The sequence below is a fragment of the Trichechus manatus genome, unplaced genomic scaffold, assembly GCF_000243295.1.
Source record: "Trichechus manatus latirostris isolate Lorelei unplaced genomic scaffold, TriManLat1.0 scaffold00014, whole genome shotgun sequence".
Lineage (NCBI taxonomy): Eukaryota > Metazoa > Chordata > Mammalia > Sirenia > Trichechidae > Trichechus > Trichechus manatus.
This window is the reverse complement of record NW_004443950.1, coordinates 28,140,210-28,163,367: the sequence shown is the minus strand read 5'-3', so window position 1 is coordinate 28,163,367 and position 23,158 is coordinate 28,140,210. Positions and strand designations below refer to the sequence as shown.

At 41.4% G+C, this 23,158-nt stretch overlaps 1 protein-coding gene across 4 annotated transcripts in view; it reads right to left on the bottom strand.

Annotated features, from left to right (window-relative positions):
* The window catches only part of HEATR3 (HEAT repeat containing 3), a 41,508-nt gene extending 18,468 nt beyond the window's left edge, over positions 1-23,040 (bottom strand). Inside the window, exons 1-10 of one of the 4 annotated variants that reach the window (XM_023726978.1) lie at positions 22,384-23,040; positions 21,255-21,342; positions 19,561-19,673; positions 17,587-17,696; positions 14,373-14,513; positions 13,130-13,407; positions 3,999-4,089; positions 3,743-3,900; positions 3,367-3,449; positions 1,426-1,562 (exon numbers count right to left, since the gene is read on the bottom strand). In XM_023726978.1, coding sequence (XP_023582746.1) covers positions 1,426-1,562; positions 3,367-3,449; positions 3,743-3,900; positions 3,999-4,089; positions 13,130-13,407; positions 14,373-14,513; positions 17,587-17,696; positions 19,561-19,673; positions 21,255-21,302 — 1,159 coding nt within the window. In that variant the 5' untranslated portion in view covers positions 21,303-21,342; positions 22,384-23,040. Of the gene's footprint in view, positions 1-1,425; positions 1,563-3,366; positions 3,450-3,742; positions 3,901-3,998; positions 4,090-13,129; positions 13,408-14,372; positions 14,514-17,586; positions 17,697-19,560; positions 19,674-21,254; positions 21,347-22,383 lie in introns of those variants that run through there. The other 3 variants (XM_023726979.1, XM_023726980.1, XM_023726981.1) reach the window with 3 other exon arrangements.
* Positions 23,041-23,158: the final 118 nt, after the last annotated feature.

Here is a 23,158-nt window from a genome sequence, read left to right as displayed (position 1 = left end):
ACAGGACAGAGGAGAGCTGCCTATCCACAGGGATTCCGACTCACAGTGACCCCACAGGACAGAGGAGAACTGCCTATCCATAGGGTTTCCAAGGAGCGGCTGGTGGATCAGAACTGCCGACTTTTTGGTTAGCAGCCATGCTAACCTTTTATTTTTTTTTTTTTTTTGGTTTTTTAGGGTTCTTTTGGTAGCGCAGTGGTTAAGAGCTTAGCTGCTATCCAAAAAGTCGGCAGTTCAGATCCACCAGCCGCTCCTTGGAAACCCTATGGGTAGGCAGTTCTCCTCTGTCCTGTAGGGTCGCTATGAGTCAGATGAAAAACCCCTAAATGCTCTAAAACCGAGAGGAGCTGAGAGAGCAGTAGATTCACCCCTCCCTTCTGACCCTCACTCCAAATGCACGCTGGGTATATTGGGAGAACGGCCTTCACTGTATAAAATATTATTATCCTTTCTCCTTATCTTTTTTATTTGTTTGGTTTGAGCTCCTATGGTTTAAAGTGCCAAGTTAAATGAGATTCTACTATAATGAACTATGAAAATCTACTAAAAGAATATGCATTAAACCATGAATAATGAGATTATGTTACAAGAATATTAACTATGGTATCTCTCTAGGTTTTTGTATAAAAATGAAATTAATCCACATCAAAGACTTGTAACTTAGAGACTCAGCTCCTACCATGCAAAGGTGTTTGAAGGAAGACACACGGCAGATGAATAAAGCAAGGTGTGGAATTGTGTGTAGTGTTCTACCATCTCCATAACAATACACACACGCGCACTTTTATATCCACTGGATCTCTCTGGAATACACAAGAAACTGCTGACACTGGCTGACTTTGAGTGAGGAACTGGGTGGCGATGGGATAAAGGAGGAAGGCTTTCTCCTTTACGTCCTCTAATAACTTGAACTCTAGACTACACATGTGTATTACCCAATCCAATATAAATCAAGTGATGGAAAAATCTGGGAACAGATACGGATGACAGCAAATAACACGATGAACGTAAGTGAACGTCACTGAAGTGTTCATGTGAAGAACTGCTCAAAAGGCTAATGTTCTGTTACGTGTATATTTACAATTTAAATATACACACATATATAAATGGTTTTACATTTACAAATAAATAGATTACTCAAATAGTTTAATGAGGCCTCATATTTAGGCTATTTGTGATTCAGCCTTAACTGGCCTGACACAGTTAGATGCAAACAATTTTCATAAAAAAGAAAAACAGAACACACAGATCTGCTTCTGCACCTTGTTCTGACTCTATGCAGCTGGCAACGATAAATACATGACTGCGACCGGAAAAGCTTTCTGCAGGTTGGGTGACAGTGTATCATTACAGAGTCCAAGTTACTGCCTCTTTACATTTCTGCTCCATCGAAGCAGTCTTTCAAAATAAGGCCTAAGTATTTACCTGGCTGAGAAAAAAGCAGCTGGGACAGATGCTGAGCAAGTGTCTGAAGGGCTGGAGCCCCTCCCAGGTGGTCCACATCCAGGAGGGACACGAGACTCTGGAGACACACGAGGGCTCTGCACTGTATCGTGTTCATTCTGGAAAGGAAGTGAAATAATGCCGTCTGTTCCTCTCAGCGATTAAGAGAATTATTAATAGAATTCAGTATCAACTTTTAACCCAAGCTTCAAGTTCTGACTGGGAATACCTGTAAACAGGAGGTCTATGGCAGTTAGCAAAGAATCTTAAGGGGACCTGTTAATCTGCCACATCAAAGTGCTTGAGCACTCAGGCCTCTGAGTCATTTGTATGTCATAAAGAATCTGCTTTACAAAAATTATTATGAAAGTAGCATCTTTAAAAAATTTTCAGTTGTGAAATATGACATACATACAGTAAAATGAATAACACATATACAGAATTTAACAAGTAGTTTATATAAAGCAATCACCCTTGAAACTGTCAACTAGGCAAGAAACACTGTGTCAACTTCGGTGAAGGGAAGGACAACACACAGCACAGGGGAAGTTGGCACAACTGGACAAAAGCAAACACACAGAAGTTTCCCAGACACCTCTAAACACTTTAAGGGACCGAGGAGCCGAGGCTGGGGCCTGGAGACCATAGTCTTGGGGGGGGACATCTAGGTCAATTAGCATAACACAGTTTATAAAGAAAATGTTCTACATCCCACCCTGGTGAGTAGCATCTGGGGTCTTGAAAGCTTGCAAGCAGCCATCTAAGATACATCTATTGGTCCCATTTCACCCGGGGCAAGAGAGAATGAAGGAAACCAACGATATAAGGAAAATACCAGCCCAAAGGACTAAAGGGCCACATGACCAGAGACTCCACCAGCCTGAGACCAGAAGAACAAGATGGTGCCCAGCTACCACCAATGACTGCCCTGACAGGGAACAGAAAAGAGAGTCTGAGACAGCGCAAGAGAAAAATGTAGAACAGAATTCAAATTCATGTAAAAAGATCAGACTTAATGGTCTGACAGAGTCTGGAGGAACCCTTGAAACTATGGCCCCTGGATGCTCTGCTAACCCAGAACTGAAACCATTCCTGAAGCCTGCTTTTCAGACAAAGGTTAGACGGGCCTATAAAACAAAAAATTAATACACGTGAGCAATGTGCTTCTTGGTTCAATCAAATATATGGGACCAAACGGGCATCTCCTGTGCAAAGGCAGGATGAGAAGACAGGAAGGGATAGGAACTGGATGAACAGACACAGGGAACTCCAGGTGGAAAGGGGGAGTGTGCTGTCACATTGTGGGGACTGCAACCAATGTCACAAAACAATGTGTGCATAAACTTGAATGAGAAATTAACTTGAGCCGTCAACTTTCACCTAAAGCACAATTAAAAAAAGAAACAAATACTGTTAGCACCCTCGCAGCCCACTTCTCTCTTCCCAATCATGCCCCCCCGCCCCCGCAGAGGTAACCACTATCCAGGCTTTTATGGGAAACGTTTCCTTGCTTTTCTTAATATGCTTACTGCCTACGTATGCATTCTTAAACAATATAGTTCAGTTCTGCCTGTTTTTGAACTTTATATAACGGAATCATACTGTGTATATTTGGTGTCACACTTTTTCGGTCAACATTGTAAGTTCCATCCGTGTCGTGAGCAGTTCTAGTTCAGATCCTCTTTATTGGTGTATGTATTCTACTGTATAACTATGTCAAATTTATGTATCCATTCTACACACTGACAGACACTGGGGTTCCCAGACATGCAGCCTTGTGCTCATATGCACACATTTCCCTAGGGTATATACCCAGGAATGGAACTGCTGGGTCTTAGGGGAGTCAGCTTCTTCTATTTAATGGTCTATCATTTCATATAATAAGATAATGACAAATGTTTTTGAAAACAGAAAAATTCTTACTTTCTAATCAAAGGTTTCCAAGTGGGGTTCTTAGAACATATGTCAACTGCAGTGCAGTTTGGAAAGGCAGTTTTCTCAACAATCTATAGATTTAAGAAAGGCAGTAAAGCAACAGGTTATAAGAGTAGCGTCATTTTACACATCATCCCTTTACAGAAATTCCAACATACTACTTCTCAGCAGAATGGTCAGGCTTGAAAAGGATATAATGATCTTCTAGACTGCTTCCAGTACTGTTAATTGTTTTCTTTCCCAGATCTTACCAGTTACCTACAACCAGGAAGAGTGAGCTTACGTCTTCCTCTCCATACAGAATCAATAGGTCTCGTAAGCCTTTTCCGCGCTTTAGGACAACCCCAGAATGAACACAGATCACCTTCTTTGGGATGAGACAGTTGGTGAGCGCAGTGTGAATCTCATGGGAGAGGCACAGGGGAGACAGCAGCTGCCCACCACACTCATTGAAGGAAGTCTCCATAAATGCATCACTCTCATCACTGCTAGAGAACTCTTCCCACTCATCATCAGAAGGATCTGGAAAAAGTGCAAAGCACATGTAACTGCACTATTTAAGAAAATCCTCCTAAAAGCTGCCCTCTCAGCCCAGGGAAAAACGTCTCAACGTAACGAACCTTCACTGCAGCACATGTTGACAATAATTTCCAAAGCAGTCTGCTGGGCCGACAGCAGTGCTGTGGTCTGTCTCAGTTCCTTGTCAGTGGGCTGAAAAAGCAAACAACCAACTCTCAATGTTTGGGAAAATATTTTTGAGTAGATTTCCTTAGTTAAAGCCTATGAGAAGATTTTTGCACTTGGAACAGAGGACATGGGCGGTGGGGTGGGCGGGTGGGAGAAGTCGCAAAGTGCTAGAATTACAAACAGGCATTACAGCTCCGCTTGGCAGTGCACAGCATGCCACTCTTAACTGGGTTTTCATCTATCAGCACGGTTATTGTCTAAGTGTTGCCCAGTGAGCTGGAGAGAGCAGATAAATATCCAGGCATTCTGAACTGAATTCACCCTGCAACTTAACCTAATGTGTTCAGTAGCTTGGCATACTAAGGTTAAAACAGGATTTCATTTCAGACGCCATGCACTTATACACAATAAACCTGCTTCTAGAGGCTTAGCCGTCTTCCTGGAAAGAGGTGCATTAACAAGCACTAATAACAAATCTTTACGTGACCAACACAGCTTGGCTAGGGAGCAGAGGCTTACTTCCTGGCTTTCTTTGAAGACTGCTTTATTACGCATTTCAAGACTGAAGAAAGGGGAGACTTTTTCTCTGAAAATTTCTAACATGAACTTCACTTTATCAATTAACATTTCTAAAAACAGATAGTACGAATTTACATGATTTTCAAATCACCTGTGAAAAGCGAAAGAGCCACACTATTTGAAAACAGTGCATAAGCTAAAAATAATGGATTTTTTCATGCATCTTGTCTGAATGCTTCCAAATTTCTACAGTCTTCTAACTGTCTTCCTAATGGCTGCATAATATTCCATTAAACGGATGTAAGAAAATGTACTAAGCATTCCACTAATATGGAATATTTTGGATTGAGTGTCTTGTTTTCTCAGATTTACTGGGTTAGAGGTTGAAAACACAGCTATAAACCCAACAGTCCCATTTTCCTCTCTGGAACATTTATATTCATTTACAACTCCACCAGGAACTTCTCCGTACAACAATTTAACCGCAACTCTGAACAGTGTTCTTAAAAAAAAAAAAGCTGATTTACAAGATGTAGCTCAGGAATCCCTGAATTTTTATTCCTTTTATTATTAGCAAGAATGTATATAAGCTCAATTAGTAAAGAAGTTTGCCTTGGGAGGAACCCACAAAACTATGGTCCCTGGACGCTATGCTAACCCAGAACTGAAGCCATTCCTGAGGTCCACTTTTCAGACAAAGATTAGACAGGCCTACAAAGCAAACGTAACACACATGAAGAACGTGTTTCTTGGTTCAATCAAATATACGAGACCAAATGGGCAGTTCCTGTCCAAAAGCAGGATGAGAAGGCAGAAATGGACAGGAACGGGACAACCGGACAGAGGGAACCTCAGGTGGAAAGGGGGAGCATGCCGTCACATTGTGTGGATTGCAACCAATGCCATAAAACAATATGTGTATAAATTTTTGAATGACAAATTAACTTGAGCTGTAAACTTTCACTTCAAGCACAACTGAAAAAAAATAGTCTGCCTTGGGCGTTGCGTTCTTTTAAAGAACTATCTACATGAGATCAAACTGACATCAGTAACTCTAAGGCACAGATGAGAAGTTTGGGAATAGTGAGTCTCAGCTAACGGTGATGAAATAATTTGTGAACAGACAGTAGGAAGGCACCATGTGAAGGACGGAACCACTGTCGCTGAGTTGTACAGGGAGATACTGCTGAGTGGATGTATGTTGGGCTGTGTATGTTTTCACCCAGAAAGAAAAAAGAATGTATGCAAAACTTACTACTATTTGCTTTGTGTGTATATGCTATTCAACTAAACATTTATTAGAGGCTCAAAGCTAAATAAGACTTGCTGTTGCTGGGCCCTCGTCACTTAAAAATGTATGAAGATCTTAGAAGAAACTCTGAAATTAAGTCCTGTTTCTTCATGTACCTCTCGTGCCCAGAACATTTCCCTATTTATTGTTATCAAACTAATATTAAAAAAACATCTAGATGAAGTGTTCTAACATCTGAGATTTGCTACAAAATACTTGATAAAGGGAAGAGTGGGTCAAGATATCAAGAAATACATGAAATGAAGCAGATTAGGAATTGATAACTGGTAGCTGTTGAAACTGGGTCAGGGCACTCTACTTTTACATGTTAAAAAACAAAACAGAATAACCCCTGGGGTGAACCGCTCTTTCTTACGTATTTGTGGTTTTACCTTCTTAAGTTAAATGATGCAATAAAGGGGTTTGATTCTGAAGGACTCCTGCCCAAGTGGCCAGCTGTGAGGCAGAGTGAAAGGCCACAGCGACTCTGAGTTTGTACTCCTGGCACACACCCGCATGATGCCCAGACCCTGCTGGCACTTACAACACTGGCTGACTGACGAGCCTGTTTGTCACCCAGTCCACTCAATCATGTTAACAAGACTTCAAAAAGCAAGTTTTTGCTATGAGAAAACACTTCCTTTCATAAGCACCAAGATTCTATTTTTAAATAATGCTTAAGAAAGTAAATGTCTAAATAACAGTTAAAAATCAACAGTTTTTCCAAATGGGCAACTCCTGCCCAAAAAGCAAGACAGGAAGGCAAGGAGGGACAGGAAAACTGGACAAATAGACACAGGGAACTGGGGTGAAAAGAAGGAGAGTGCTGTCACGTTGCAGGAATTACAACCAATGTCACAGAACAGTATGTGTATAAATTTTTGAATGAGAGATTAACGTGAGCTGTAAACTTTCACCTAAAGCACAATAAAATAAAGAAAAAAAAACAATAGTTTTTCAACAGTGGTAAATCCTATCTTCATCTCGGTAGACATGGTCTTGGCTCCTCAACAGCGCCCTCGAGGAGCCCCCCGGAAGCAGGGCTGGAGGTAGGGGAAATCGTCCAGGAATGCCACTCTCCCCTTGCCCAGTAAGGGAGTTCGATACTGCAGGAGTTTCCTGACAGAAGAACTGTAATTCCATTTCTGCACTGACAGGAATACGCAGTGGTAAAACAAGTCACACCTGCATCTGTTAGGATAAACTGAGACCTGATCGGTGTAATGCAGAAAGCTGAAAAAGAGCCTCAGAGCTCTGATTGATCACATCGCGACTTTCCACGGATGGATATGAAACCGAGTACATTCCAGATCTATAAGTTAACCTTCCTGTGATTACGGAAGAGATTACATGCTAGGGTTTTTTATAAATGTCCCTGTTGGAGGGAAAGGAGCACAGCTGCACCTTCATCTAGCTTTACTGATTTTAAACTCTATTCAAACGCTCGCACAGATGCAACAAGTGGGGTTTGAGAACCTGCCCCCTGCACCAAAAGGTGGTGCTATGATTTTCAAGTCACTTGACAATTTGCAGGCAACTCAAGAACAGGATGGCCTTCTCATGTCTGCATCTGCCTCAGCACTTAACACAACGCTTTGGACCTGACAGCTATTTGTGGGAAGAAAATGTTTGTTTTCTTTAAAACACCACCAATCTATACCTCTCAAGAGTTCATGAACACAAAGAAAGCAGTATACTGTTCCATTTATTTTCAGTATATTCTGCTTAAAGAATTCTTACTGGATAAAAATTCATCAAAACTCTTACTTAGACACTGACTTCAGACAATTCTCAGTTCATTTGGTATGAATCAGGACAGGCCGCCCCTGAAATTTTAGAAACAGTGACAGAACATTAACACCATTCTCTTCCACTTCAGGTTTCACTATCGTTCTTCAGGACGACTTCAGAGCCTCCTGACAGGTCTCCCTACCTCCAGACCCTTTATCTTCTACCACCAGCTGGCTGCCTGAATGGTCTCGCTCAACACCACTACCCTGCTTCCACCGTGCTGCTTCTTGCCTCCCTTGTCCTCAAGACAGCTCGTGCATTTTTTCCAAAAAGTCTTCTCTGACAACCTCTTCTCCTCTCTCATCAGGAATGGTGTAGACATACCTCCTCTACAGAAACAACTCCTTAGAAACTGGTGCACAGTTCACAGCAAAGGCATTAAAATGTGGCTTTATATGTCTGTCCTACCCAACAATTCCTTAGAAACTGGTGCACAGCTCTCTTAACGGTTCACAGCAAAGGCGTTATAATATGGGTTTATGTGTCTGTCTTACCCAACAACTCCTTAGAAATTGGTGCACAGCTCTATAACTATTCATAGCAAAGGCATTATAACTACGGGTTTATATGTCCATCTTACCCAAACTGGGGAGGTTCATGAGGACAGGAAGTATGTGTTAACCATCTTTCCAGCTTCAGTATCTAGCACAGTGCCTGGCTCGTCAGAGGAGTGCAGTAAATGCGTACCAGTATGAACAAAGCCCAACTCACTGTCCTCTCTGTCTTCTGCTCCTTGAGGAACTGTTCTCCCAAAGTTTGGCTCCTTCTCTGTTGACTAGCTCAGCTGAAATAATTCCTGGATCCAAGATAGCTCACCCTTACCCCAACATCACACCCACTAGTACAAATATACTACAATCATCCAGTCTGCAAAAACTACAAAGCATCATTAATTCCCCCAATCACCCAACCTCCTCTGCTCAGCAGTAGTAGATAAATGAAGGTCTGGCTTACCACTTTGGTAAGGCTAAATACTAACGTAAAAGAGACAAGAATACAAAGATCAAAATAGGAAGACTTACACTTCCTAACCTCAAAACATACTATAAAGCTACACTAATCCAAACAGTCTGGTTTTGGTATAATGAAAGACATACAGACCGATGGAATAGAACTGACAGTCCAGAAATAAACCCATGCACATATGATCAACTAATTTTCAACAAGGGTACTAAGAACATTTGATGGGGAAAGAATAGTTTCTTTAACAAATGGTGCTGGGACAACTGGATTTCCACATGCAAAAGAATAAAGATGTAAATGACAAATGGAATGAAGGAGAGGAAAAAAAAGAATGAAGATGAAACCATATGTCTCATCTTACTGGAAAATGAACTAAAAATGGATCAAGGACCTCAATGTAAGAACTAAAACCATAAAACATAGGAGTAATGCTTTGGGACTTAGTATTTAACAATGGATTCTTAGATATGACACCAAAAGCATAAGAGACAAAATAGGTAAGTTGAACTTCATCAAAATTAAAAGCTTTTGTTTTGTTCATCAAAGGACTTTATCAATAGAGTAAAGAAACAACTTGCAGATTTGGGGGAAAATTTTGGGGAATTGAATATCTGAAAAGGGTTTAATATTCAAATATATTTAGAACTCCTACAAATTAACAAAGACAAATGAACCAATCAAAAAATGGGCAAAGAACTTAATGAATGAATAAACAAAATGTGGCATATACGTACCATGGAATATTACTCATCTATAAAGATAAAAGAAGTTCTGATACATACTACGAAGATTAACCTTGAAAACATTATCCTGCGTGAAATAAGTCAGTCACAAAAGGACAAATATTGCCTGATCCTACCTATTTGAAACATCTACAATTGGAAAATCACAGAGCCCAAGGTTTCCTAGTGATTACCACGGGCAGGCAGGAGAGGGAAAGCAGGAGTCACTGCTTAGAGCGCACCAAGTCTCTGTCAAGGGTGATGGAAAAACTGGGAAATGGATAGTGGTAATGGCTGCACAACATGAATGTTTAACTGACGTCACTGAATTGTACATGTGAAAAATGCAAATGCTCTGTTATATGTATGTTTACTACAGTAGAAAGAAATAAAAATGCAAGTGACAATCCAAGCAAATTAGGAGGCGGGGCCAAGATGGCAGAATAGTCAGACGCATCCTGTTCTCCCTATTACAACAAAGACCCGATAAAACAAGTGGATCAATTATATATGACAATCTAGAAGCCTTCATCATCAAAGACAAAGCTGAAGAGTCAGACTGAGCGGCAGGGGGAAGGAGAGACAATTCAAAAGCAGTGAAGTGCCAGTCACAAGGCTGCCGGCTGGGTTGGCCAGCACATGTAGGCTGAGGTGAGCAGCAGTGTTTGGGACGTGTCTCACCATGTCCTGAGAGGCCAGGCGGCAGCGAATTTGCACAAGCCTCCAGAGCCAGGGGGGAGTGGTGCTGGACCCTCGAAAGTTAAGTGCAAGCATCTAACCTACCCCACGGAGGCAAGCTAAGCCCTCACCCTCTGGGAGTTTCACAGCAGAGAGGTGCTTCCTTCCCGTCACCCACCCCCTACCTGCTCCCTTCCCACATCAGTCGGGCAGTATTCGACAACTGCCATGCCCCCTAAGCCGGAACTCAGGGCTATCCACGCCCACCCTAGTCTCATGGCTTGAAAAAAAGCCATGTCCCCTAAACCAGGAACTCAGGGCAGGTCGGGAGGCCCTGCCCTTTCATTCAGCCAAAGGCATAAGGGGTCCACAGACTTGTAGTGCCCTTCACCCCCGCCTAGACCTGCATGGGTTGATTCAACAACACATACCCTCATTAGCATAAAACAAAAGGGCATACACCTGAAGCCCATTTTCAACTGCAGCAGCCAAGGGAGAGCTGCAGATCCGTGACATTTCACACCGCCCTACCCATTAAGCAGGGGCCTCACCCACACACATCAGGGGCCTGAGGGCCATCAGCCCCTGCTTTGCTCCACACATAGCCCCCTACTGCAGCCAGATACCTGTACCTGCTCTAAACACCCCTACCTACGCAGACTTGCCCGTCTAGGACTATAAGTGAGAGTCTACACCACACGCTCGGTGACCTACGCCCTGCACACCTGTGCCACATCTGCACAAGTGAACAAACTCCTGGGCTCACACACCTAGTAGCTGCTCTAACCACCTGGAGACAGGATGTGAGAGATGCAAAGACTGCAATAACCACAGCAGCTCATATGCACAGCCTCCTTGGGCAATATCAAAACAAAACAAAAAGCTAGGACAATGAACAAACATACAATAAATAAATCTAGTAATTTACTGACAACTTAGAGACAACAGTCAATATCAAATCATATAAAAAAGCAGGTCAAGATAGTTCCAACAAGCGACCAAAATAAAGAACCAGGAAACCTTCCGGAGGAAGGTAAGGTCACGGAATGACCTGAGTTAGAATTCAAAAGACTAACATACAGAGCTCTCCAAGAGATCAGAAAGGAGAGCGGGCAAAACTCAAGCCAGGCCAAGGAACACACAGACAAAGCAATAAAGGAATTCAGGAAAACAACACAAGAACAAAACAACAAATTTACAGGCTGCTAGAAACCACAGAGAAAACAGTAACCAGAAATCCAGAAGATTAACAGTAAAACTGCAGAATTAGACAACTCAACACAAGGTCAAAGGAGCAGAACTGCAGCAAAGGAAGTCAGAATTAGTGAGACTGAAGATAAATCCCTTGACACCAACTTATCTGAGGAAAAATCAGAAAAAAAGGAATTAAAAATAATAAAGAAAGCTTAAGAATTACGTGGGACACTATCAAGAGGAAAAAGCTACAAGTGATCAGTGTACCAGAACGGGGGGCGGGTGTGTGTGTGTGAGACAACAGAAAACAGAGAGAACGTCGAAGATTTGCTGGCAGAAAACTTCCCTAATATCATGAAAGACAAGAAGATATCTATCCAAGAAGCTCAAGGAACCCTACACAGGGTAGATCCCAAAAGAAAGTCACCAAGACATCTCATAATTAAACTGGCCAAATCCAAAGACAAAGACAGAATCGTGAGAGTGGCTAGGGATAAACAAAAAGTCACCTATAAAGGAGACCAATAAGATTAAGTGCTAACTGATGACTCAGCAGAAACCAGGCAGACAAGAAGGCAATGGGATGACATATATAAAGCCTTGAAGGAAAAAAAAAAATGCCAGCCAAGACTTATATATCCAGGAAAACTGTCTCTCAAATACGATGGCAAAATTAGGTCATTTTCAGATAAACAGAAGGTAAGGGAATTTGTAAAAACCAAACCAAAATTACAAGAAATATTAAAGGGACTCCTCTAGTTAGAGAACTAACAATATCAGACAACAAGCCAAGCCTAGAACACAAGACAGATCAACCAGTATTCAACCCAGACAGGGAAGTCGCAAGAATAAGTCAAAGCTAAAAGACTGAAAATAAGGAACCAGAGTCTTCCACATGTAAGTGATTACAACATCAAAACAAAAAAGAGGGACTAAACAGGGTATTCACAGAATTTCCATATGGAGAGGAAGTTAAGCTGATATCAAGAAATAAAGGATTGGTTTAAACTTAGAAAAAAAAAGGTAAATTTTAAAGCAACCACAAAAGAAGTTAACAGATCTACCTATCAAAATAAAAAAGAAGAAAAACATGAAGATTCAGCAAATACAAAATCAACGATGAAAATACATAAAGAAAAACGACTTAGCACAGAACTTAAATGGAACAAAGAAACCGTCAACAACACAAAAAGAATACATCAAAATGACAGCAGTAAATGCATATCCATCCATAATTACACTGAATGTAAATGGACTAAATGCACCAACAAAGAAAGTGGCAGAATGGATTAAAAAATCACGATCCGTCTATACGCTGCCCACAAGAGACACACCTTAGACTCAAAGACACACACTAAAACTCAAAGGATGGAAAAAATGTATCAATCAAACAACAACCAAAAAAGAGCAGGAGAAGCAATATTAATAACTGACAAAATTGACTTTAAAGCAAAATCCACCACAAACGATAAGGAAGGACACTATATAATGATTAAACGGTGAATACATCAGGAGGACATAACCATGATAAATATATATGAACCCAAGCAAATTAAAAATTACTTTAGCTTAAAGAGAGTCTGGGATAGAGTGTGTACCTGAAGTGGGTGACACAAGAGTTGCGAGAGACAATCACATGTTTCTAGGGTATTACAAAAGTACTGCTCTAACCCACCTTTTAAATCTCCTTTTTATAAATTTCATATTAGACAAAATGCCCCCCACCCCCCACCGCGGGAGCAGATTTCTAATGTTTTAATGAGAGCTGATGTAAAAACATGACTGACTCTTGCTGAAATTCATTTTATAGTTAATCTTGCCGTAAATTTCTTCTAGAAAGCTAAGGATATCAATGACAGAAAACGGCGGTTATTAATCCACGTTTGAGAGCATCAACTTGACTTACCGGAAGTAAATCTGAAACAAAGGCCTTCCTTCTTGCTTTTCTTTTGTGAGACATTTCTTCCACTTCATCATCTTCAATCAAAACATCACCATTAGCACTCTCTAAGATTTCCTCAGTCTCTGCAGCAGTTTTCAACCTCTGAGTTTCAGCCACCTTCATCTGAATAACTGTCTGACCAGCATCCATTTCCAAAACTTCCGACAGGATCTTGAGTACAGCATTTATGATTTCTGCTTGACTCCTGGAAGGAATAAGGTCCTTTAGATTCCAAACTGTGCCTGGAAGAAAATGAACGTAAGGACAAAGGAATCACCTGTGAAATCTTTTATTAAGTGCAATTTCCACAAGATTGGTTCTTTAAGCTCAGGTGTAATTTCAAAAATCTCAACCCTGCTGCCTTTGTTCAATTTTTATAAAATGTCAAAAAGCACTGAAGAGACAGCTCCGTTTACGATAATCCTTCATGATCCTCTCCCTTCCTCGCCACACAATACGTTTCTCTGATATACTTTATGTCAGCAGACCAAGAGAATGTAGATTAGGTTTTTCTAAAACTACAAATCAAGTTGCCTCGTTTTCTTTCATCTTAACCTAAGCTGCTCTCCTCTGCAGTTTCTTATATTCCAAGAATGGAATGCAATGTACTAAAATTCCAAGGTCTCATACACAAACCAGAGAGCAGATTCTTGCTCTCTCTTTTTCTTATCAAAATAGAACAGTAGCTACCATTAAGTAGTTAGACTGATTTGAAAACACCTCTCGAGATCAATTACCTCCGTAAGGCCAAAGGGCAAGAGGAAAATATATGCAGAAATTAAATACGTGCTACTAGAAAGACCATCAGATTATTTCTCATTTCTACATTCAGGAATTCTGGGGAGAAAAGGGTTGGGGGTAAAGAACTTATGGAAAAGCAAGTGGCCTTGGATCCCCAAAGTCAATTTCTAAACTCACTGGTTCATAAGGAAAAGGGGACCCTGATAACAACATTTCTTTGTCACATAATGGTAGTTTGTTACACTGAAAACAGATCTAGTCTAGAAGGCTTCACAAATATGGAGGACTGCTTGAATTAAGGGTCACCATTTAAACATCAAAATCTTCAAAACAGGCATATAAGCACAGAACAGGCTTATAAGAAGGCCAGGTGTGATGAAATGAAGAAATGACTGTAAAATCAGCCCCCACAGCTACATGCTAAAAGTTACTACAAAGGTACATTACCCCTATGGCTAAATTTTACCTGCCACTAATGTCTTTAATAGAATGTACTCCATGGAATTGACAGACGACAGCATTGCTGATTCCAGTATTTGCAATCCTGCAGCACTGAATGATTTCAGTAACTCTGGATTATCTTCAGTCACAGTCTGCAAACAATTTGCTATAAAGACAAATATTAAACATTTACAAACAAATCAATTCTGCTTAGGATAATTTACAACGATATAACTCATCAAAAAAATCTGCATCTTTACAACTGCTTTACACACATGTATAAATATTCTACTTCAAGGATGGTCATCCAAATGAGGCTTTTTAAACTATTAATGTTGCAAAAACCTTTTTTTTTAATTTCTAATGCCCTGCAGAATGCTATTTTATAAAATGCAATTAAAAAGCTCTTAAATGTCATGAAGTGTCAAATTACTATAAACATTTATAAAGCCTTATCCTCAATTTCTGTACTCGTCATGGACCAGTAACAAACAGTCTGTGGAACATCATCATCAGCCCATGGACCACAGTCTGAGTAGCTCTGTTGTAGATAACAAGCCCTAGGTTTTAAGACATTCTGGCTTCCTTTAAATTCAGCATGACCTTAAAAGTTAAGGTTATTTCTGATGAAGTAATAGTTCTTAAAAAAAAAAAAAAAAAAAAAAATTACATTTACATAAATGAGCAAGTTAAAAAATGGACAAAATACTGATAGTGACATATGATCCATTTAGCACTTAACTCCTTCCCTCAAATTAAAACGGGACAATGGATTACAACATGCATATTAGAAATACTTCACTGAAAGTATAAAAACACCCTCAGGGACCAAATTACGGGGCTGAGGACTGTGGGGACCATGGTCTTGGGGAACATCTAGCTCAACTGGCATAACACAGTTTATAAAGAAAATGTTCTACATTCTACTTTGGAGAGTAGCGTCTGGGGTCTTAAGAGCTTGTGAGCAGTCATCTAAGATACTCCACTGGTCTCACCCCGTCTGGAGGAAGGGAGAAAGAAGAAAACCAAAGACATAAGGGAAAGATTAGTCCAAAGGACTAATGGACCACAACTACCACAGCCTCCACCAGACTGAATCCAGCACAACTAGATGGTGCCTGGCTACCACCACTGACTTCTCTGACAGGGATCACAATAGAGGGTCCTGAACAGAGTTGGAGAAAAACATAGAAAAAATTCTAATTCACACACACACACACAAAAAAAGACCAAATTTACTGGTCTGACAGAGACTGGAGAAATCCCAAGGTATGACCCCTGGACACTCTTTTCGCTCTGTAATGAAGTCACTCCTGAGGTCCACCCTTTAGCCAAAGATTACACAGGACCATGAAACAAAATGAGACCATATGGGCACACCAGCCCAGGGGCAAGGACAAGAAGGCAGGAAGAGACAGGAAAGCTGGTAATGGGGAACCCAAGGTCGAGAAGGGTAGAGTGTTGATATGTCGTAAGGTTGGCAACCAATGTCACAAAACAATGTGTATTAGTTGTTTAATGAGAGACTAGTTTGCTCTGTAAAACTTCATCTAAAGTACAATAAAAAAGAAAGGAAATATAAAACCAATGGGGACTACATGAAAAGGTTTCAGAAGAAACCTCTGAAATACAAAAGAGGAAGCAAGTCCAGGTTTGTTTTCTGTCTAACTCCATACAGATCCATTTCTGTCCAGCTCTAAAAATCCCAGGATAGATCACACCCATCCAGATTCGTCCAAACACACGCTGTTGCTGTAATCCAGCTTGGTTCCCAAAATACTCGTGTGTGTATCCGAATGTAGTACTGTTCCATTAAGAACCTAATGGAATTCACTTTAGCAAAAAGTCAAGATAAGTTGACTGCTACCATAAACAGACAGTACAACAGGCGCGATGGGTGAACAACATGCTGAACGTGAGTACCGTCACTGAATCGTCCGTGTGCAGATTACCGACACGGCAAATGTTTGTTACCTATACATTCACCGCAACAAAAAATTTTTTTCAAAAGAAAAAACGAATACAAGTTTAAAGAAAGCTATGTTAAAATATAGACTGGAATCTCCTATGTTCACTTTACGATACTTAAGCCTTGCTTGACTTTCAAAACAAAAGCAACTGGACATTTGTTAACTAAATCATAAATCTAGCTAGATGCAGAAGGAAAACAGTGTTATACAATGCAAAATGACTACAATCCATGTCACAAAAGTTTGTTAGGAGAAAAAAGAAATTAAAAAATAACTAAATTTAAAACAAAAGTCACAGAAATAGAACTGAAGGTTTTCTTTTAAGTTATAAACTTTCCTGAAATTCTCTTATTGTAATAAAAACTGCCCTCTGAGACTTCCTCGTTCAATTGTTTTTAAAATCCATTTACTCACAAATCCCTACTCTGCCAAGATTCCATCTGAGAAATTGATTTTTAAGTTTTCCCAAGTAGTATATTTATTCTCCTCCCCTTTTTTCTTTCCTCTTAAGACTACCCATTAGAGCCAAGAGAAACATCAATGAGCGGAAAGCACTTAGTCTTTGCCAGCAGAAATGCAGCATTAGATAAAGGACAACTGGATGCCTGCCATTACGTTCGGCAGAAAAAAATGCTGTTTATCAATTATTTCTCCACTCTCAGGCTCTGGTTTCTGTCTCCTCCCCCTGCTGAGCTACGGCCCCCAACAGCACTCTGAGCCAATACAGGGAAGGGTGGGAGCCAAGACAGCTGAAGCTGCTGGACGTTGCTCTCCCTGTCCCACAGAAGGGAAGCAGAGCTAAGTGAAATTTCAGTTGCTTATTCTCCTCTCTCAAGAGAACCACACCGATTATCAGCTTTCTGATGGAAGTGTAAGACAGTGGCACAAAACATCTAAGTAAGTCTAGATGATTCCAGTCAACTTTGGCTCAAAGGCCTGGTAGCTGTGGGGTTATTGTCTCATAGTGAATGGAGATGGAAACGTCAAGAATTTAAAGAATAAAGCTTCTAAGAATGGTAGGAGACGAGAAATCACATATGCCCACGTATGTTCTCCTCCTCCCTTTCAGAGTGAAAAGCAGGAAAACTGAATGAGTAATCAAAGCATTCATCACAGATTTTAAAAGAATCAGAAGAAACAGAACTCTTCAGCTACACATTTATATACAACGTGAAAAAAATCACTCCTGTAGAATAGACATGCTATATCTGAATAAAAAAATGTTCATAAGGCTATACACACTTAATAAATTATCACTTCTTCACTTACCTACTGAAATAGCCAGGTCAACATTGGTGGAAAACCTACTTAAATACTTTAATACAATCTCCAAACAGCCTTCTTTGTTGAATATAGATACTGCTCTATTATTGCATTCACTAAATTAAAGAGGGAAAAAAAAGTTTTACCATTCACGTTTTAACATTAAGAAATCCATCACAGAAACCCATGGAAAAAATTAGATTTTACAGAACCAAAGAATCTGACAGAAACCAGTGTCCGTTCATATTCACTGTACATTTTTATTTCCAGCACAGTGGGACCTCCGAGTCAATGCCTTTACCTGATGGTACCAGTGTCCTTACAGAAGGTTAGAGCTGGAAGAGAGCTTAGAAATCATTTAATTCAATTTTCCATTTTATGGGTGAAGAAACTGAGGCCTTAAAAGGTAAAGCGATTTATCCAAAGATGATATATTTTGTCAGTGGCAGAGCTAGGTTCCCTGGGTCCAGCCTATTCTTCTTTCCACCACACCACAGTAATAATCAGTTAAAGTAAGGATAAAAGGCTCCTATACTTATCACATAAAAAACCACAAACTTAAAAGACAGCAAAATTAGGCTTTATTCATTCCTTCTAGGCCACTCATAATTTCATCAAGCAGAACTTAAAGTCTACAACAGAAAATTACTGTAATAATTACTTCTGAAATTACACTGTTTTAAAAAAAGACTCAGCTTATTAATGTTATTAATAAGCACAGAGTATAAACAGAGTAAGCAGAGCTAATTATAATAACTTACTCGTATTTCCAGACAAAGGTATCCTCCATGCATACCACATATAAACGTGACAACCTAACAGCTAACAGAACTGACTAAATTATTAAGTCAATCCTATCTGAAGATACACTATTCTATCTGTCTAGTTACTGAGAGGCCGCTACGAGCCTGCTCTTGAGAAGCACACAGTGTAGTCTGGAAGGTGAGTCACAAGTAAAGGTAATTTAAAATACACAAAGCAAAGAAGGTTAAGAGCTAGGATAATTTTAAATGATACAGATGGGGCTCACAGGCATTTAAGAAAGAAATGACTTTGGAGGTATATTCAGCCTCTTTTCAAAGAATTAAAAACAAAAAATTTCCAAGTTCAACAATGTATAAAAGTTAAAGTTGTGGGATGCAACAGAAAACCTGCATTCGCCAGTTTGCTCAGATGCCGTTTTCTCAAATCTGACCTCTCCAGTTTTCCTGGTGGAATGCATCCAGCAGTTTAAAACGGGATCATGGGCAAGCTCAGACTGCTGGGTAGGCAGCTTTTCAGGATCCTAATCAATCTTGCGTTCTAGGAAATACCTGTGCTTTTAGGTCAGAAGTCATCACTGCTGCTGACTGAAAATAAGGAACTATGACAGACTCTTGCCAGAAATGTGGGACATAAAATGGAATAAGGAAAAAAAAAAAATCCAGGTTGTGTCCCTAGCCATTTCTATTCCTAGCAGCAACTCCACTCCAGCCCACCACTGCTACAAACAGTGGAGAGTGGTCTGAGCTTGGCCCCTACCTCCCACTGGGCCAAGGAAGCTCTTCTGTGCATCTGCTTTCCTGTCAGTGGTAACTCCCAGAGCAGAGGAGTGAAGCAGCAGCCACAGCTTGGGGTCCCCGCTTCTCCAAAGGCCAAACCAAAGCAGCTATTGCACTGGAACCTGACCAGCTTTGAGACAAGTGCTGCTTAGGGTGTGGGGGGGGTGGAGGAAAGAGGCGTACACTACGTGCTAATGGCCATGAGTCATCTTACTTTGTCAGCAGCAATGACTGGAGAGAAGAGATGTCAAACACACACACACACACAAAATGTCGCGATACTATGAGAAAAAGGACTTAGGAAAGACGGCTGATCTTGGGTCACCCAATATTATCTTCTGCCAAGTACCAGCATCACGATTTCCAGGCCTACCAAGGGGAACAGATTCCTATGGAGCTTAACAGGAAGAGCAGCAGGCTATGCTGAAAAGCATCTTACCATATATTCCACAGTACATTCACAGCCTCATTGGCTATGTTCTCAACTGAATTTCTGTTCTGATCCTTTTTTTCCTGGGGAGACATCTCATCTGAATCCAGTCCAGCACTACACTGAAAAGAATTCAAAAGAATTAAACAAAAAGGCTAATGATGATGAAGAATCATAAAAACTAAACATCAAAATTATAGTGATTAACAAGCCAATCAAATTCTCATAAGCAGTACAGTTACCACAACCCTGCTTCCCTTCTGGCAACAGCTACATACAAGAAAGGGTCCCCAGTTATTGTGCAAACGGGATAGAAGGCATTTCATATTTTTAATGAAAATGTAAAATCAATGCAGGTATTGTATCTAATGTGATACAAGACAATAAAGACAAGAAAGGAAAATAACACATAATAGGGGCTAACATCTGTGCAAGGAGCCCTGGTGGTGCAATGGTCAGTGCACTTGACTGCTGACCGAAAGGTCGGCGGTTCAAACCCACCGACCACTCTGCGGGAGAAAAGATCTGGCCATCTGCTTCCATAAAGATTACAGCCTAGAAAACCCTATGGGGTAGGTCTACTCTGTCATATAGGGTCGCTAGGAGTCGGAATTAGCTTGATGGCACATAACACCAACAACATCATCTATACAGCGCCTTCTATGGACCAAGCACTATTCTAAGCACCTTATGTATACTAAGTCATTTAATCCTCACTACAAGCCTATGAGGTAGATGAACTATTTTCCCCAATCTCCCATTACAAATAGGAAACTGAGCTACAGGGAAGTTGCTGAAGGTATAGCTTAGTATATAGTGAAGCCAGGATTTAGACCCAGGAATTCTGGCTCCAAAATTAGTGCTCTTAAGCACTCTGAAGTACTGCCCCTTGAATGTAATCTGCAGCACCCTCTAAAGCAGGTACCTGCACTATTTGACATTTGGGACAGAACCCTTCTATGTTGTAGGGGGCTGTCCTGTGCATTGTAGTATATTCAGCAGCATCCCTGACCTCTACCCACTAGGTGCCAGCAGAAACCTCCCAGTCCCAGTTATGACCATCGAAAATGTCTCAAAATGTTCCCTGCAGGGCAAAATCACTCCGAGTTGAGAATCACTGCTAGAAAGGGAACATGAATGATGCCTGCCATCAAAACTGGATATCCTCTCTACAGCCCTAAGTGAAAATTATCCACCAATACCGAACAGTGAGCCAGAGGCACACCGCTGACCCTTGACTCCGGAACACTCCCTGCAACAAGACTGGCGTGGGATTAATTACGAGAACTTCATATAATCTTCACGGCCAGTTCCTAATGTCTATGCCTCAACTTCCTCGTTTGTAAAATGGGAATAACAACATTGTGTGGATTAAATGAAGTAATACGCAAAACACCTACAGTACCTGGTACGTAAGTAAACAAAAATACTGACGATTTTTATTATATGAAGCTAAAAATCTAAAGAAATCAGTCACAGGAGGGTCTTTTTCAATGAAGGTGATAGGGACAAAATAATAGAGAATGGCAAAAAATATGAAAGTAGAGCAGTATTCCCAGGAAAAGAAATTAAATTCCCACAGGGTGTTTTGAGGGAAGACGAAGTAGCTAACATTAGATCACTAAATCAAAAGAAAAAAACTAAGTTTGTACACGAAAAGCTGCATTTAGAGACCACCACCCAGAGGCTGTAAACCTGCATACCTCTTTTAGCAGTGCGACCAGGGGTGTCATGATATCCTTAGTCACCATGTCATCACAAACCTCAAAACCACCACAAGCACTGAGATTTCTACAAAAGAAGTTAAAACATATTCACATTCAGATCATGTGTCACAAAACACTATCAAACTCTCAAATGTTTTTTATTTTTAACCATATTGAAGGTTTCGCAGAGAAAATCCACTTATTATTTCTGTAAGGTGCTGCGGAACCAATGTGCTTTGAACCTTATTCTACAAGATGGAAACAAATGACTTTCTTATGTAACCACCTAGTTCTAAAGAGAAGGTTTGAGACAGTACACAGCTGGGTGACGACAGGAAATGGAAACGGGAGAAGAGTAAAACGAGTGAATCAAGCCCGGTCTGCTATGAAGGGACCGCTTCTTGGAATCTAGACGTCAAGTGCAGCAAGCTGAGAATGACGTTCCTGAAACGGCCCTGGCTGAACTCAATTCTAACCGAAAAGACGCTGCTTGCCTCCTTAGTGCGCAGCACTGTGCTAGGCACTGAGCAACAAAGATAAATCAGAAGACACGCCACAATCTTCCAGGAGCTCCCAGTGTGTCTACATCTGGTGGGGGAGGGGAGGGCTTTCCTACTCCCCCCATCAAATGGTGAAACTTCTCTCATCCGTCAGCTCTCACCTCGAACATCGCCCCCTCAGGGTCGTCTTCTCTGAACCCCCCGTTATACTCTTACAGCACCCTCTGTAACTACATCAGTTGTGATTACACACTTAGGTGATCATTTGGTTAATGTGTGTCTCCCTCATTGAACTGCTGAGACACATACGGACAGGGACTGTGTCTGTCTTGCTCACTATCACGTGGCCAGAGCCTAACACAGCGCCTGGCGAACAGGAGGCAAGCAACATCTATTCGCTAAACCACCGAAGAAAACAGAAACAGTAAATAAAGAACTATGACGAGAACTACAAATAGTAACTTCTACACTTGCCCCCTCTGCAGGCCATTCTCTGCATAGTCATTGGAGTGGCCTTTCAAAAGGTAAATCACCTCACTCTGCTCTGAGTCCCTGTCCTCCTCCTCCTCCTCTCCAGCGCTATCTCCTGTGAGTCCTCACTCCCAGCTTTACTTGGCCACACTAACCTTTCTGTTCTCTGGCCATGCCAAGCCCTTTGCCCTTCACTTCTTTGCTCCTGCTGTTCCCTATGTCAGGAGTGCTCCTCCCCGCATTTTTTCCAGGCCCGGCTCTTCTATCCTTTGGGTCTCAGTTCAAACGTCATCTAGAGAGAATCCAATGTAAAGTAACCGCCCACGCCCCACTCATCACGCTGTTTCTCCACAGCACTTCTCACTAGCTAATGTTCTCTTACCTACCTGTTTACTAGTTTCCTGTCTGTCTCATCCACACAGGTTCTGTGAAAGCAGGGATCCTGTCTGTCTCGCCCAATGTCCTACCTGCTCAAAATCCCCTGCACCTAACAATAACTCCTGGCACACACACTGGCCTGCCTATTTCGGGGAAGGGTTTAAGGGAATGACAGCGTTAAATCAACCACAGGACTCTACGGGGGCTTCTAGGGGAAGGGAAGGGTAAGACGTGCTCTAGGTCTCCAGGGCGCCTGGAAGGTGGCTGTCGCAGGGGAAGCAGCAGGCTGACAGACGGTAAGCGTGGTCCGGGGGTTATGGGACCCTCGGAGTCCCACTGTCTGATTTCAAATCCCCTCCCTACAAATGCGACACCCTCGACAGGTTATTCGCCCTGCCGAGCTCAGCCTTCACGACCTACCTCCCACCACTGCCGTGGGGATGAAAGGACACCGCGACAGGGCCTGGCCCAGACGCGCTGCACAAAGGATGCTCCCGCCTGGGTGCCAGGCCCGGGGGCGCTGGCCGCGCACCGCGGACGCCCGCCCGCCCG